The sequence below is a fragment of the Oenanthe melanoleuca genome, chromosome 3 (assembly GCF_029582105.1).
Source record: "Oenanthe melanoleuca isolate GR-GAL-2019-014 chromosome 3, OMel1.0, whole genome shotgun sequence".
Lineage (NCBI taxonomy): Eukaryota > Metazoa > Chordata > Aves > Passeriformes > Muscicapidae > Oenanthe > Oenanthe melanoleuca.
In genome coordinates, this window is record NC_079336.1 from 106,703,571 (window position 1) to 106,718,934 (window position 15,364).

At 35.8% G+C, this 15,364-nt stretch overlaps 1 protein-coding gene across 1 annotated transcript in view; it reads right to left on the minus strand.

Moving 5' to 3' along the window:
- WDPCP (WD repeat containing planar cell polarity effector) overlaps positions 1-15,364 on the minus strand; it is a 146,620-nt gene that overhangs the window by 76,408 nt on the left and 54,848 nt on the right. Inside the window, exons 8-10 of the mRNA XM_056488869.1 lie at positions 11,869-11,983; positions 8,442-8,575; positions 3,958-4,149 (exon numbers count right to left, since the gene is read on the minus strand). Of these exons, the coding sequence (XP_056344844.1) occupies positions 3,958-4,149; positions 8,442-8,575; positions 11,869-11,983 (441 nt within the window). The remainder of the gene's footprint in view (positions 1-3,957; positions 4,150-8,441; positions 8,576-11,868; positions 11,984-15,364) is intronic.

A 15,364-nucleotide genomic window follows, 5' to 3' on the forward strand; every position in this document is an offset into this window, starting at 1 on the left:
ATATTATCTCTTGGGAGAAAGAAAAATAATATTCTCTCTCAGGGAAATTATTTTTTCCACAAGGTTGAAGTATAATTTCAGTCATTCCCACTAGCACTAAATGGAGTGAAAATAAGAATGGTGAAGACAAATGCAAAGTGCTACAGTAACTGAGCCCTGGCATCGGCACCTCCTGTTAATTTGTGCTTGCAGAATAAAGTTCATGTTGATTTTAACATGACTTTCTCTCAAAGCATTTAATCCAAAGATGATTTCACATCAGATTCTAATCATTCATAGCAAATTGTCTGAAATAATTTCTGGAAGATTCCTCTTCTGGTTTTGAAATCAAAACGCCAGCATTATCTCCACAGGCAGACAATTTAAATAACATTATTTGATAGTTGGTACTTTAAGGTTAAAAAAACCAAACAAACCCTGAACAAAATAAACCAAACAAACCCCCAAGAATTAAATAAATAAATTAGAGAATGGTGAGTTTACTGGAGGAAACCCATGCTCACAGGAAAGCAGACAAAGGTCCAACAGCCAAATACTCCTGCAGCAACATGCATTGCAAGGTAACATGCTAGAGAGAAAAACACTTTTACTTCTTCAAGGGACAATTCTTCATCAAATCTTACAGCATTCAACACAGTAAACACTGATTTCAGAAAAAAAAAACTCAGTAAAATATGATTTGTGAGAAAAAATATTTCTGTTTGTAGAGGAATAGTGGTTACCTGTAGCCTAAATAGTAGTAAATGCTAAAAATATAAAGCCACATGGCAAAATTAAAACCAAATTTCTCATGTGTTTAAAAAGTAAAATGCATTTCCTGCCCTAAATTGAAAAGTTGCTGAAGTGCACAATACCCTAAACACTCCACGAGCAGTGTGAATCATCCCAACACAGAACGGGTAGTTACAGGTGATGATCACAATGAGGGCTTGAGTTGTCTCATCCCAGAGCTATTCCTGTCCTCATCCTAATAAGCACTCTTCTGTGGGCAGCCAGAATCACTTAGAAAATTCTTCCAGGCAGAAAGTAGCACCACACAAGTGTCCATTTGCCTTTGCTCTGCAGCAGGAGTGGCAGAAGCTGGCAGGTTGTTTGGTGGTTTCTCCAGGTCAGCACTGAGGTGCACCCATTTATTTCCTTGGGCTTGGTTTCATAAACCAAACACGCCAAACAGCTCTTTATGGTCTTGTTATTCAGCAATTTCTGTTTCTCTTCTAATTCTAGATAATAATGGTATTTTATCCAGCAGATACCACTGTTCTCAAGTAAAATGCTGGTGGTATTAATTCTTTCTGATAAATGCTCTAAACTGAGTAAGTTCACACTTCTCATTCTTCTTGTATTGACAATAATATTTCACTGGGAGTAAATTAATATTACTAGTCAAATATGATAAATATGGATTTACTTTCACAAGTAACACTGGCATGCCTAGTTTTTATTTCAAATCTATACCTGAGGAGTACTACAAACAGCAAGGGATTAGAGGCAAAGAGAGGTAAATAAGCATGATTACAGAACCACTCTATTTTTGTGGTATCTGACCTAGCTGCTTACAATCTGTCCAGAAATGCTAACTATGCTTTTTTTCCCACATATAAGCTATGAAATGTCCCTCAGAAGTTAAAGGTGTTAAGTTAATGTTCCCCTCCAAAACTGTAGGTGGAAAATGCACCTCAGTTAAATGCAGACTGGTGGTTGATGCTAATTCTAGAGCTTTTGAGTTATGACATCTTCCCACCCATGCAGAGGAATTTAATCCCTGCCCATAAGGAACTCAAGAAAAAATCAAACAAAAAACCTCAAGCAAACAACACCATGGACATATAGGCTAAGTGTATAGGCAGTGACCTGAGCCTTCCTGAGCATCCAGGAGCTGAGTGCACGGAACAGCCTAATTGACAGCCAGCAAGACAGTTTGTTACTCATAGAAGACTAACTTTTCCATAGCCCTGCCATAGTGCTTGGTATGTAAATAGAGGAAAATAAATTTCATCTGAAGATCTAAGAATTAAAACAGAAAAGTACAGACAAAGAATCAGAAAGGGGAAAGCAGCTGAACAGTCAAATTTCGCAGCGCTGTTTTTAAAAAGAAGTTTCTTATATTTCTGTTATAATATGGGCCAAATGAAAATTATTATGACTTTAAGCCTAAAGCCTCAGAGAATGTTTACTATCACTATTCTGTAAAGCACCAGTGATGTGCTTGGGACTCTACTGGAGTTTAAACCAGAAAAGGATAAAACAAGGTGTACTGAAAGATGTCAGAGTATGCTGTGATTTGGAAATCTCCCTAAAACATATTATAAAACAAAATGTAACACAGATCTTTAAACAAAATGTAACAGAGAGCTTTAAACTGATAGGGTGGCTTTTGTTTATTTTCTTAAAAGAAAAGAGTCTCTAAAAAGCATCTCAGGAAACAGAGACTGCAAACTGCTATGGTGGCATTAGGGAGATTTCTGGAAGACATGGGAAGGAATAAAATAGGCACAGGAATGTTGCTCTCAGAACCTGGACATACAGAAGTCATGGTAAAAAATAGGTCTGAAATGTTTGTAGAATGAAGTTTCACAATAAGTGGCACAGAGCTGGAAAAGCTTATAGAGAACAGCCTCACATTTTAGCTCCCAGAGTAATTTTTTCTATGTGATTTGGCATAGCTGCAGGGGGAATGGAGAACTGCAGGTGTAGATCAGGCAGAGGAGAGAGATGAGTCAAAGATGACCGCAAGTGGAGAGAGGTCAATTGAAAAGAAGTAAAGAAGGCAGAGCTGGAGGTAATTTAAACTTCAATTCTACAGTGACTAATGATAGAAATAAGAAGAGAAAAGCTGTCTCAGCTATCTTTTCTCTTCACTTTCAATAGGTAGAAAATCCCAAGGGAAAAGAATCTCACTTAAATGAATATTAGTTATCAAAGTAATAGTTCCAGGACATTAAAACATTTACATCTTCCCTAATTAAAGAGAGGAAGATGCTGTTTGTAAGAGTAGCTTATTCTTAAGTGTTACTTAGGGGTTTTCCCTACAGGGAAATAGTCTGCAATAGTTAATCCAGAACAGCTATTCCACAGCTGATCCTCAAGTTTGTGCTCTTCTCCCACAGTTAGTGCCTTTTTAGTCCATATTAGAAGTGCGTAAACATAAACCAAAAATAGAATTCCAAATACAGAAGCATCTATACAAGATGTCAGTCCAGAAAAGCTTTTAAATTTTAAATTCAGGCTCTGGATCTTTCAGAGTATGCCCAGATAGCTTCATTTTTATATTTCTATCTAAGAAAACAAATTGAATTCAAATATTCTTAAACAGATGAAAAATTAAATAACTGAAATGAAAACATCTGCTTATAAATGTAAGCTAAGCAGGTGTCAGGAGGAGGGTCAGCTTGTAGGTTTATCCTAACTCATAGCTTATATTCCCACCTATAGATAGGGAATTTTAACTTTTCCTTTGAGAAAAATATCAGTCCCTGATTTGACCAATACTCACAACAAAAATTTAACCACCATCTGGGCATAGATAATATTTTATGAAAAACACTTGAAAGAGATGTAAATTGCCTATCAGTTAACATTGCAGACAATATAAAACAATTGTATCAGACATACATGCAACAGTTACAATTGCTAATTCATATTAGAGTTTTCTAATGGAACTCTGACACTTCTATTTTCAGTTTCAGTGGCAACAAAGCTATTTCATGATAAGGATCTAATTTCTTGCCTGCATTTGTCAGGTTGACAGTTTTGATACGAAAATAGTAAATACAGTAAATAAGGTGTTTTTCTGCTAAATAACAAACCTTTGTTTTTACTATTAGTATGGCTGATCTTCCTGTCTTATGTTTTAATCATATCTGTTCTTTATATCTACTCGAATATGCATTTAAGTTGAATAGCTCTTTCTTCAGCAAATTCAAAAAAATCATGTAACAAGACAGTTAATCACTTTACCTCCAATTTGCCATGTGCACAGCCTAATAGCAATAGGTTGGCTCTGTCCCTCTGACAGGAAATAGGAGACCAAGGCCATCCTCCATCACTAGCTGCTGACCACCAGCAAATGACCAGATCTTGCTTACAGTTTATTGCCAGGTGACGTTTCATCCTTCTACCTTCTGGTCCAAGTATATCAACATAAGAAATCTGATGGAAGAAAAAAATGCAGGAAATATTGGAGGTGATAAAATAGCATGGTAGGAGCAAATGGGAGCATTTACTTTGGATGTGTGAGAAAGAATGTGTATATACACAGAGCACTGCGTACATATATCTTCATAGAGGCTGTCTGTAAACATGAAAAATATCTCCTTAGACAGAAAGACATGCTCACTCTTTTATCTGTGGGGAGGGGATTGGGATGGAAAGGAATATGAGTTAAGAAGGAATTTACTGCAATGACTCCAATCAATACCAAAATGTACAGTCATGGTTGCTTGACAGCATCGACCTCCACACAGGATTTAAGCTTAGCCATATTAAATGACAAGTTCTGCAAAGCTGACCACGGAGCTAAGGCTAGTGTTTAAGACATAATCAAATATTAAATATATTCTACAGTATTTGAGCAAACATATATCTTTCTTCTTCCTCCCCAAATACAGGAATTTAAACACAAACATCCACTTTGCAAAAGAACATATACTTTTCTGCATAATGTGGATGAGCTACAGCATCATGCGTAAAGTTTATGCAGCTCTTGAGAATTGTGCCTCTTTCTCAGGAAGGATTTGTGGAATTTATTATTCAAACTCTGTTATTTGGAGCATGGTTATTTGAAAACATGAGCAGTGCACCATCTGGGTGACACATGCCAAGGAAATATAGATTGCACCGCATTTCTGCTTAAGGAATTAATGGAAGGTTGATAGCTAGGGGAAAAAAAAACTATCTTGCCATTGCTGGTCAGCAATAATCGAACCACTTTCTGGGGATTAAGCGCATGGCTAAGCCTACTGGACCAGACACTAGCAAAGGGCAGGGGGTCTTCTTATCAGAGAAATGCTTCTGGAGCCAGTCTCACTACATGACAGATTGCTTTCATATTCCTGTCTGCAAGGCAACAAAGGCTGGCAGTAATGCGATAATGCCAGAGTGCAATGGGTGTTAAGAACCCGTTGCATTTATGTATTGTATTTAGTAAATAATCAGGCTCATCCAAATTGTGATCTCAGCTCTCAACCAAGGCCATTAAAATCAAGGTTAATGCTTTAATAATCCTTTGCTGTTTTTTATATGGTCAAAAAGAACCCTTTTCTATTTGCATGGTCATAATATTATTGACCTCTTCATCCCATGAATACACATAAAAAGGAACTGAAATCAAAGTAATTACCAATGTTGTTCTCTCACAGTAAACATTTAACTCCTTGTTCTGTCTCCTTCAGTAAATTGAAATGGATTAAAAAAACACAGACAGAAAAAACTTGAAAAAAAGTCAATAGTTTTAGAATATCCTATGTTTTACTTGTCAAAATATTTTAACGGTTAAAGATAAAATAAACACAATAATTAGGAGGTAGTTGCTACTTGAATTAGAATAGCTAATTTGATGACAGCACATTGATTAGGCTGGAAAAGCACAAATACTTCCACAAGTATTAATTAGTCCTGTATAGTAGTGTTAACTGTTCATAATAATCACCAACATGTCATAACAGCCACAAATCTTTGTCAACCTTTATATCTTGCATTAGACACGTCACTCTCAAATATGGACTCATGTCACTGAGAAAAGGCAAATTATAATAGTTGGCTTTCTATTTTGCTGGTCTTCAAGACTGTAGTGATTCATATAATAAGTCTTCCTTTATTGTTTCAAAGTGCAAATAAAATTCAAGGTGGTATCAATTAGAAAGGAAGAGCATAGGGAGATTCATTCGTTCATTTAGGTACACATTGCATGAAAAAAATGAACTTTTGGATTAATATCAAGCTCTGAGGAGGACAGCACGGTTTACTTCTTATTATTGATAGAATTCTGGCAGTCCAGCACTGCTGCCAATTTTGCCCACCATGAGCCTGGACATTGAACAATGTGATGTTGCTTATCATTAAAATGATAATATGGCAGAGATTTAATTATATCATTGTAAACACTTTCTTCATTTTAGAAATGGGACTGTAAACCCAAATACTACATTTGAGCACAAATACTCGTGACTATGCCAAAATTCAGAAGCAGAAATGAAGATTACAATCAAATTTCCTGAATCTTGGCTCCAGATTTTAATCCCGTGTTTGTTCTATACCAGTGCATGATACCTTTTTCATTACATTTTCTCTTGAACAAAATCCCAGCTGTAAAGAACTCTTTTTTTCCCTAAACTCACAATATTTGTCATTATTATGTATTGTTACACACTGTTACAAGTTTGCACAGTTGCAATTGAGAACCATCTTATTTTTCTACTGAGAGTGACAGTAGGGCTACATCTGTGATCTTTCAGCTTTGAAGTTTCACCAAAATCAGCCATGAAGAACTCTAAATCAATGCAGAGAGCTGACACAATATTATTGCAGAAGTGAATAATACTTTCTGCAGTCTCACACTGGTGCAATTCTGAAGATAATAAAAATTACATTTAGCTGCCTAACTAGCAAGCCTCACATAAAAGAACATTCAATTAAAAAATGCAAATGCCTTTTTTTTTGGCTGGTGGAGAAATATTCCATAGTGATTCCCACTGATTTCAAGAGAAAGAAAAGTTAATGTTGAGCATGGAGGTGTTTTGAGAAGCTCAGCTGTGTCAGCAAAGAACTGAACTTAACAACCTTATTAAGGAGTGCAGCAGATATTTCTGGTTTTTCTAAACATTAAGTCAAGAGCTGTGGCCCTCACACTTCAATGACAGAGGCAGTTCACCACAGCTTCTTCGTTAAACTTTAGTGCTATTAAGAAAAAAGCCCCACCTCACACATGCTGGCTCCCAAAGCACAGCCTCCATGAACGCCACAGGCCAGGCTAGGCGCAGCATTTTAAAGTAAACTATGTATCAGCTCAGTTCCCAGTGAACAGTGAACTGTCTCAAATCCACGTTATAGAGGCTGGATCAATCTTGCAAACACAAGCCATTGCTGAAAAGAGGCCCTGAACTGAAACAGCCTGGAAAATGTATTAGATATTAATCCTAGCAGAAAGTATTTCTACCAAGCAAGTTAAAAGACATTACGGCAAAACTTAAATTAAATATATCCATAAAAACTTGCCTTGCTGATGCACACTCCCTTATGTGAGGGAGTAAATTACTGAGGGGTTGTCAAGGGGAAAATATTTGCTAGCACAAGATTGTTTTCTTTAATGTTTATCCAGTCTGAAATAAATACAAATTCTCTCTTTTGCTCACAACATCTTTCTACGTTTCCTGAGAAAAGGCTTGACCCTTCTTCATCCTTGCAGTGAATTGGATGCAGTTCCTTCCCTACTTCAACTGTTCAAGGTTAATTGCCTTGGCTGATTATTTTTTCATATTGCTGCAGCACCAAGCACTTCCACCTAAGGAAGTGGTATCCTGATGCCAAAGTGCTTATGGTTGAAATAAGTTATGTCTACCCAGCCCAATCTATCCACAACACAGTGTAATTCATCTTGAGATGAGCTGGTTTTCACTGACCTCCAGACTGGGTAGTTTAAAGCTCAGCTCAACTCTCTCTAGGCTACCTTTCATCTGCTGCTGCCATTGTAGTGAAGACACACCCCCACAATAAGGGCTGCAAAAAAGGAGTATTTCAATCTTCACTGTGTAACTAGCAAATTGAGACACCGCGGCACCAAGTCACTTGCCTAAGGTCACACACATGGCTGGCCAGTGGTGAGAAACTCAGCTTCTATATCTTGATTCCTTACTCAGTGGCTTAATTCTAAAAGCAACTCTTCAACAACACCATTATTGTAACTAGTTGGAAATTAAGATCTTTGCAAAGAATTCCAACAGTCTTGGACCCCAGACAGATGACTGAATTATCAGAGCTTCGTGTGTTTGTGTCTATCAGCTGAGCCAGAGTAACTGACTGTGTGTGTTTTCAGCCCACAACACACAAGAGGTAAAACACATTAACTTAAATCTTTTACACTGAGGTTTACCATTACAGACTTTGCTTCATGCTTGTTAGATGCCAAGAATGTGCCAAGGGTCACTTACTGCTGCTCAATGGACACAAGGTAATCCGTCAAGCAGGGATAACTCAAATGTATGTTTGAACCTGAAAATAAACACAGTAGAAATCTGGATCCCTTGGCACAGTATTTTAACTCTTTAACTCAGAATGCCATTCTAATTTTTATTTTGACTTTTCAGTAATTGTCATTTTTAGAGTTTGAGCTGCTCTGGTCAATTACATAAAGGTTTGCAATTTATGTGGCTATACAATATCAGTGAACACTGGTAATTCATGATGTATAGTTCCTGCAGATTTGCAGTCACCATTGGCAGCTATACCTTAGAGTCCAAACAAGAGAGTTTTTCCAGTCTTTTGTTTACATCGGCAGAATCCATTGACTTTGTAAACTGAATAAAGCAGAGTTGGTTTTGGTCCTCAAATGACAAGATGATGAAATTGTCTGTAAGAACAGCTGGAAAAAAACCCAAATAAAAATTGTCAGCACTGTAATACCTGTCTCTAGGAACAAAACAAAGTAGTGAATACTCCAATGAGGTGCTACAAAAAGCAATTTTTTTCAAGACAGTGTCTTAAATATTACACTGAAAGCCCTGTAATGTTCTAAAATACATCTGTGTGTCATCCTGTCAGAAATAAGGCCTAGAAAATACTCTGATTACATACACCTGAATAAATTATCTCATATCAAAAATGCCACTACATTCAAATATATATTTCATGCCCTTCCACATTAATTTTTATCTCAGTATTCAGCATTCTTTTTTCTTTATTATTATGATTATTATGGCTGCATCCACCAGTATTTTGCAAATGGACCTCATACAGCTCAGCTTGTGTTAAGGGTGATAAATGCAAATTAGTGCTTGAGGTGTATCTGGTATTTTGACATTGTAAGGTTCCTGGTGCTGCTGTAGACACCAAGGAGGCTGTTACATGCAGGATATGGCTTTAGAGGGGTTATGAATTCACTGAAAGCTTAACATGGTGATAATACCAAACAATACAAGTAATCAAGATGGAATAGACACTCTCGGAGTCTGGAAAAGCTCAGTGGAAACCCCACTGTTATCATAAGGGGGTGCTAGACCAAATTAGTTCAGTATGAAAGTGATTAACTAATCTGTCACTGAAAAATACTTAGAAAATTGTATCTAGGATTTTCCCCAAGTGTTACCCAGCTATTGAAGCACCACCCACACTTGGAAGAGATGTCTGAGTAAGAAGTGAGTCATTGGGGTAAGTAGAAACAGATCACTGATGGTTTAAAGTAAAGCTAGAAAGCTGTGCTCAGATTGTAAACTCAGAAACCTCTTCTAAAAGGAAAATATCAATTAAAGTGGAATCAGATTTAGAAACAAACAAACAGAACTCTGTGGAACAACATCTGAAAAAGAAACTAAAAAAAAAAAAAAATATCACATATTACTAATATCCCAGATTCTTAAATCTAAATTTTACATATCTACAGTAAATAGATTGACACTTCAGTCTTACATACATGCACGGAAAACTGGCTACTCAGCTTTGCTTTTCTTTAGTCTGATTTATAACCACTTGCATTTTCCAACAGTCATGTCCTGGCACAACTCTGAAGTATATGGTATGCAGATGCTAAAGGGTAGAGTTTAGAGCCAAATAATTGCCTTTGAAATGTAACATTAACACTAGCTTTTCTGGGGGAAAAAAAAGAAGGTGATAAAGCATCTGATAAGGTGATTCAGAAACTATAACTGAGATCCTGCACACACATGAAAATTGAAAACCACTGAATATATCCTCAATATGTATGTACACAGTTAAAATATTTTGATGTCCTCACAGACATAGTTTGCATTAAAGATGAGATGCAGCACAACTCAGATGCTGATGAAATTTTGCCTATAAATAATAAGAATCAGGAGCATTTTCTTAGATGCAGGGGGATTATAAAAGCAGTAGTAATTCTGTATTTTGTGCACGCAATCTGACCTTTATTCTAAATGTTAAGAGGACATGCTACTCTGAATGAGAATTACAACATTTCATGAGTAATTCTGGCAGATTGTAACCTTTATCCATTTCTACATATACACAGTTGCTGAAGTAAGAACTACTATTTTTATACAGGCTTCTTGTGCTAAATGTAGAATTTCTCTTGGCCAGCTTTATCATCACAACCATAATTTCAAGTCAGATTTGGAAAGACGTGCTGTTTTTGTTGAATTAAAATTAATTTCCTCTAGGAGAACATTATCTCATGTTTCTCATATAAGGATATTTCAGTATAAAAAATTGTATTTTTAACACTATTTGTGTAGGTAACAAAAGCATTTTCTTTTATTGTTTATGAAAATAAAAACTGTATTGCAATGAAAGTTATTGAGTGGTTCACTTTTACTGAACAGAGGCAGTTTTATTTCGCCTACAGACTTGGGTATTAGCAAACACAGAGGTTTAAGAAAATCTTGAATAAGTGAAAACGAAGACAAAATATTATATAATTTTATTTATATAATAAACACAGTTGTCCAAATGTACTAAAATATGTTCATTGTTTTATTGTTGTTTTAGTTGAAAGCTCATTTAGTTAGCTGTATTTTCTGAACAAGTATTTCGATGACATATTAAGCTGAAGTAAGACATGACCCACACATTTTTTTTTTTTTTATTTTTTCAAGACAAAATATTCCAAATAATTTCCACAAACTACTTCAATTTCGAGTAACCTTAGATTCCATGCCTTCCGACTTTCTGTGACCTGAAAGTAGGAAATCCTTCCCACAGAAACAGAGTGCAAAAAATCATAGATGGAATTAGTCGTCCAGTAATTAAGGTGAAGAATGAAAAAAAGAAGACAAGATAGTAAATGTGTTCTATGCTCTCTGTGTAATTAGCTCATGAAAAATGAGGGTCAAATTTTTTTATAAATGAAGATTCTTCGAACATAATTATATTAATGTTAATTTTCAAGACCAAACTACAATATATTGATAGGAAAAGATCAGTTTCTTAAAACCTAGGTCATATTCAATAGATGCCTGGGTAGAGAGAAAAAATAAATAATTAAAGATCAGTCCTGAACTAAGCACATATTCTTACTAGAAGGACAAAATGTGGGTCTACTCTCAAAGAATTTGGAAGGTAGTGTGCATGTAAAATGGCTCACAACTAAATTGTCATACTCCTGCTTCTGCAGAAGCCGAGATACCAGTTGATTTCTCAATGATATGAGTCATATCATAAAGGTATGGAAAACAGGGACGTTTTTGTAAGTTTTCTTCTGCATTAAATGAAAATGAAAACTTAATTTTTAGCAGTCACTTGTTAATAACAATAGGGAGATTCTGGGTATCAACAAACTAAATCAGAACATCTCCATATAACTAATGTTATCCGGCCTTTTTTAATAACAACTTTAATAGTAACTATCCCAAGCAATTATTCAATTGGCTACTGTTTAGTTCTGTCCCATTTTCCCACTTAAGAAATAAATATGACAAGTTCAAATGGCACGTTCACAGAGATTACAGTGTGCAAGAAATGGAATTTTAGAAACCCATGCAGCATTTGACAAGCCTGAAAACTTTGATGTTAAATATTATTCTTAAAGTGCTCTTAGTCCTGAGGGTTGTAACTATAGCATTACATGCAATTACTTGTTGTGTTTGCAAGTCCCCAGTGGCAATAATTAGTCTACCTGTTGACATACTGTTTCTCTACTCTATTGTTAATGCAGGCAATTGATTTGCACATGGGTGTAATTACCATCACTGATGGTGTCGGAGATGAGCTTCCCCACCAGGGTCCTGTCAATCACCACCTTCTCCAGCTGTGTCCCAGAAAGGCTTAGGGACACCAAAATACCTGAGTGAAAGAGGAGCTGAATCCAAAGAGTGAGAAAACAAGACATCAAAAATCATTAATAAAGTGAAAGGTACATATAAGCAGCTGTCCATTATGTAGTATTGTAATTTTCAAAATTACAAAAATGAATTATCATTGACAAGAAGATATCTTATAATCACTTTGAAAGCTTTTTCAATGAAAAAGAGAGATGGAACACAACACTGAATTGTAAGGGTACAAGAACTACAATTGCTAAACACTTGAACACTTCTGAAGGAGGAAGGGAATTACACTGATCACTCTATCATCCATAGACCTGATATTTTCAGTATAAAGCAGCTGCATAGCTTGCATGTAAAAAAATAAAGTAGGATTTAATATAATTCTATATCACGGATTAAAACCAGCACCTTTGTGCTATTCTCGTTATTTCTGATCATTCTTATATTGTTTAAATAAATAATTGCACCCTACCACAGAGATAGCTGTGAGCTCCCAATAAATCCATTCACTCATTGAAATAATGTTTTAGATGTCTCTCTTTGAAAGAAAGAATTTAAACCATAGGACAGGGTTATTTCAGAGTTAATTGAATATTCATGCCTAATTAACTTAAATTAAATGATATACATATATCTTGAAGACTAAGTCACAGTATTTATCAGATCCTTATGCAATACCTTCTATGAGAGAGAGAACGTGCAGTGGGAGGAGTTACAAAAAACATTTATTTTTGCATAATTAAACCATTAGTCATTTTCTGAATGCAACTACTACAGCAAAGGAATTCAGAAAATAAAGCCCATGAAAGGAATTCTCAGTGGAAAGACCTCTGCAGACAAGTCCAGAGGGTCCAACCAAGGCCAAGAATCTGGGACTCCAGCTTTTACTTCTACCTAACAGTAAATTTTTTAAAGAAATCCCTGTGCTTTTAAAAAACTTACTAGATAATTACTAGAGAAACACTTGTTCTTGGAGAATTTGGCAAAAAAAAATTCCCTGTTTGTTCTGTGCTGGAGCTGTGAGACAAATACAGTTACAATATAGTCTTTAGAACTTTCTTGCAGTGAAATCCACTGGATTGTAGAAATAATAAGTATGGGGGACAGGAACTGAGTGATCTAATTGGGCATATCTCTTGTGCAATGCTCTGCTCCCAATAATTTAGTTATGGAAACTCTTATTTCATATTTTGCTATATTACTATACCTCTGTGCTCTTCAAAGAACAGACCAAGTATACTTAAATTATTTTCCTGCCCTAACACCTTTAACCCACTTGTTTAAAAAAGGAATTCTACCCTGTGATGTGAAATTAATTTCTGAGAACAAATGACCAGTTCCCATCTTGCCAAAGTCTAATCATACATTAATTTGACAGGTATATATAGTCAATGTCTCAATATTCCCTGTCATGACAGATGTCCTTTAAGGTTTTGTCCTGACAGATGTCCTTTAAGGTTTTGTCCTAGTAAAAACGTTAGACACGCTTACACTCATGCAGCTTTTATTACAATCTTCCAAAACTTCAATTTGTCCTTATGTTGAAGTTAGATTAGATAAAATCACAATTTATTTCCAACTTGGTAACATGAAGTCCAGCAAGGTTTGACTATAGTTGGCTATAACTGTCCAAAACACCTACTGGAAAAAGTGAGGTTTGAAACCCAGGAGCTACCAAACTGTGATGTAAGCAATAATGAAGCAAAATTACACAAATATTCTAGAAAGTGCAGTTCTAAACAACTGAATGGATATCAGCCTGAAAGAGGAGAGTAAAACACCCCCAATCTTTCAGTGTTACGTGCCAACAAGAGGGATGGTGCAGTCAGAGTGTAAATTCACTTTATCCCTATGTATTAACTTCCAGGTAATGGCATAAATCATAGCTGTTACAGAGCTAGAAGAGAAGCCAATGAAAACCTCTCCAGTGTTCCATGACAAGACATTTATATAAATATAAAATGTTGTAGTAATGGGTGTGCTTTGCTTTACATCTATGAAACTAGTTATTAAACCAGTGTCATGGATTTTCAGTACTGTATAGATATCTGTGCTATCACTATGGCACGACAGAATCACAGATAGTAGGTAAATGCAGTATCATTTCCATTACTTTTATTTTTTCTCCCGTTGTGCTCCCTCTTCTTCCATTCTACAGCAAAACATTCTTTCCTGTCATCCTCTTCAGAACTCCGAGATATTTGGGAAATTTTAAATTGTATTTTAACAAATTTTTGTTATAATAAGTCAGTGTAGTTGGTCCATAGATTTAAGATAGGTTTAAGTTCATTCTTCTAGGAACTTTTAGAGTCTAAATTTAAAAAGTTAATCAGACTTTCCACACTACATTGTCATGCAAGGTTAGCATTTCATCCATCTCCCTTTAAAAAAGCATTTCATCCATCTTCCTTTAGAACTGAGGTTTTTTAAAAATTAGTTCTTAGAGTTTACCACGAAGTACAAGCAGGCACTTAAAACAGAGCAGTGGTGGAGTCACCACCCCTGGACATATTAACCTTGGAGCACTAGGTTAACAGCTGGACTCACTCTTAAGGGTCTTCTCAACCCTAAATGATTCTATGATTCTATGTTTTCATCAAAAATATTCTGTAAAAGAGAAAATATTTATGTGCTCAAATTGAAACCGCTATTTCAACTTGCTACATTCTGTGTAGTCTGTGCAAAGACTGTTCCATGATAAGATTTAGGTGCTGTTGCACATAAGCTTGCCTAGTTAAGCTTGTATTTTGGTGGATGGAAGCAGTCCAGTCACAAGCACAAATGAATATAAAGCAAACAGGGAAGGCTGCAAACTTGGATTGAACATGGATATGCAGTGATCCAACTCCAAAGAGAACAGCCTATCAATGCTAAGGAATAAAAGCCAATGTTAGAGGCATTGTTTACACAAGGCACTACATCATTCCATCCAACAGATATTAAATTAGGGAAAGAAATTCACAATGATGAAATTCATAATAAATTTTCCAGATTGAAGTACTGTGATGGGAAAAATAAAACCAGGAGAGCTATCTCTGTAACTTAAACAGTCACAAGGTGTTCCTAAACAAAATATGAAAGCATGATTTCATACCTATTGGATGAGTAAGGCAGAAACTTTGTACTTGAATGTAATCTGAGCAAAATGTTTGGGCGTCTGGTTATTCTACATACTGGGAAGGAAGGGCCACTTAATTTCTCTGTTACTTAGGAGTTGAATGTGAAGACTGATAGACAGGATTACATATTTTATATGCCAAAAATTGTTCTCCACTGAGCAAGAAAGGCATAAGCAGCAGAGGATACTCAAGGGAAGACTTAGCCCTTCCCTGACAGGAAAGTGCTCTAATATGTATTGAGATAGCTTTTATTAAGCAAAAGACTTAAGTACAGATTCATGACTTATGGACTTT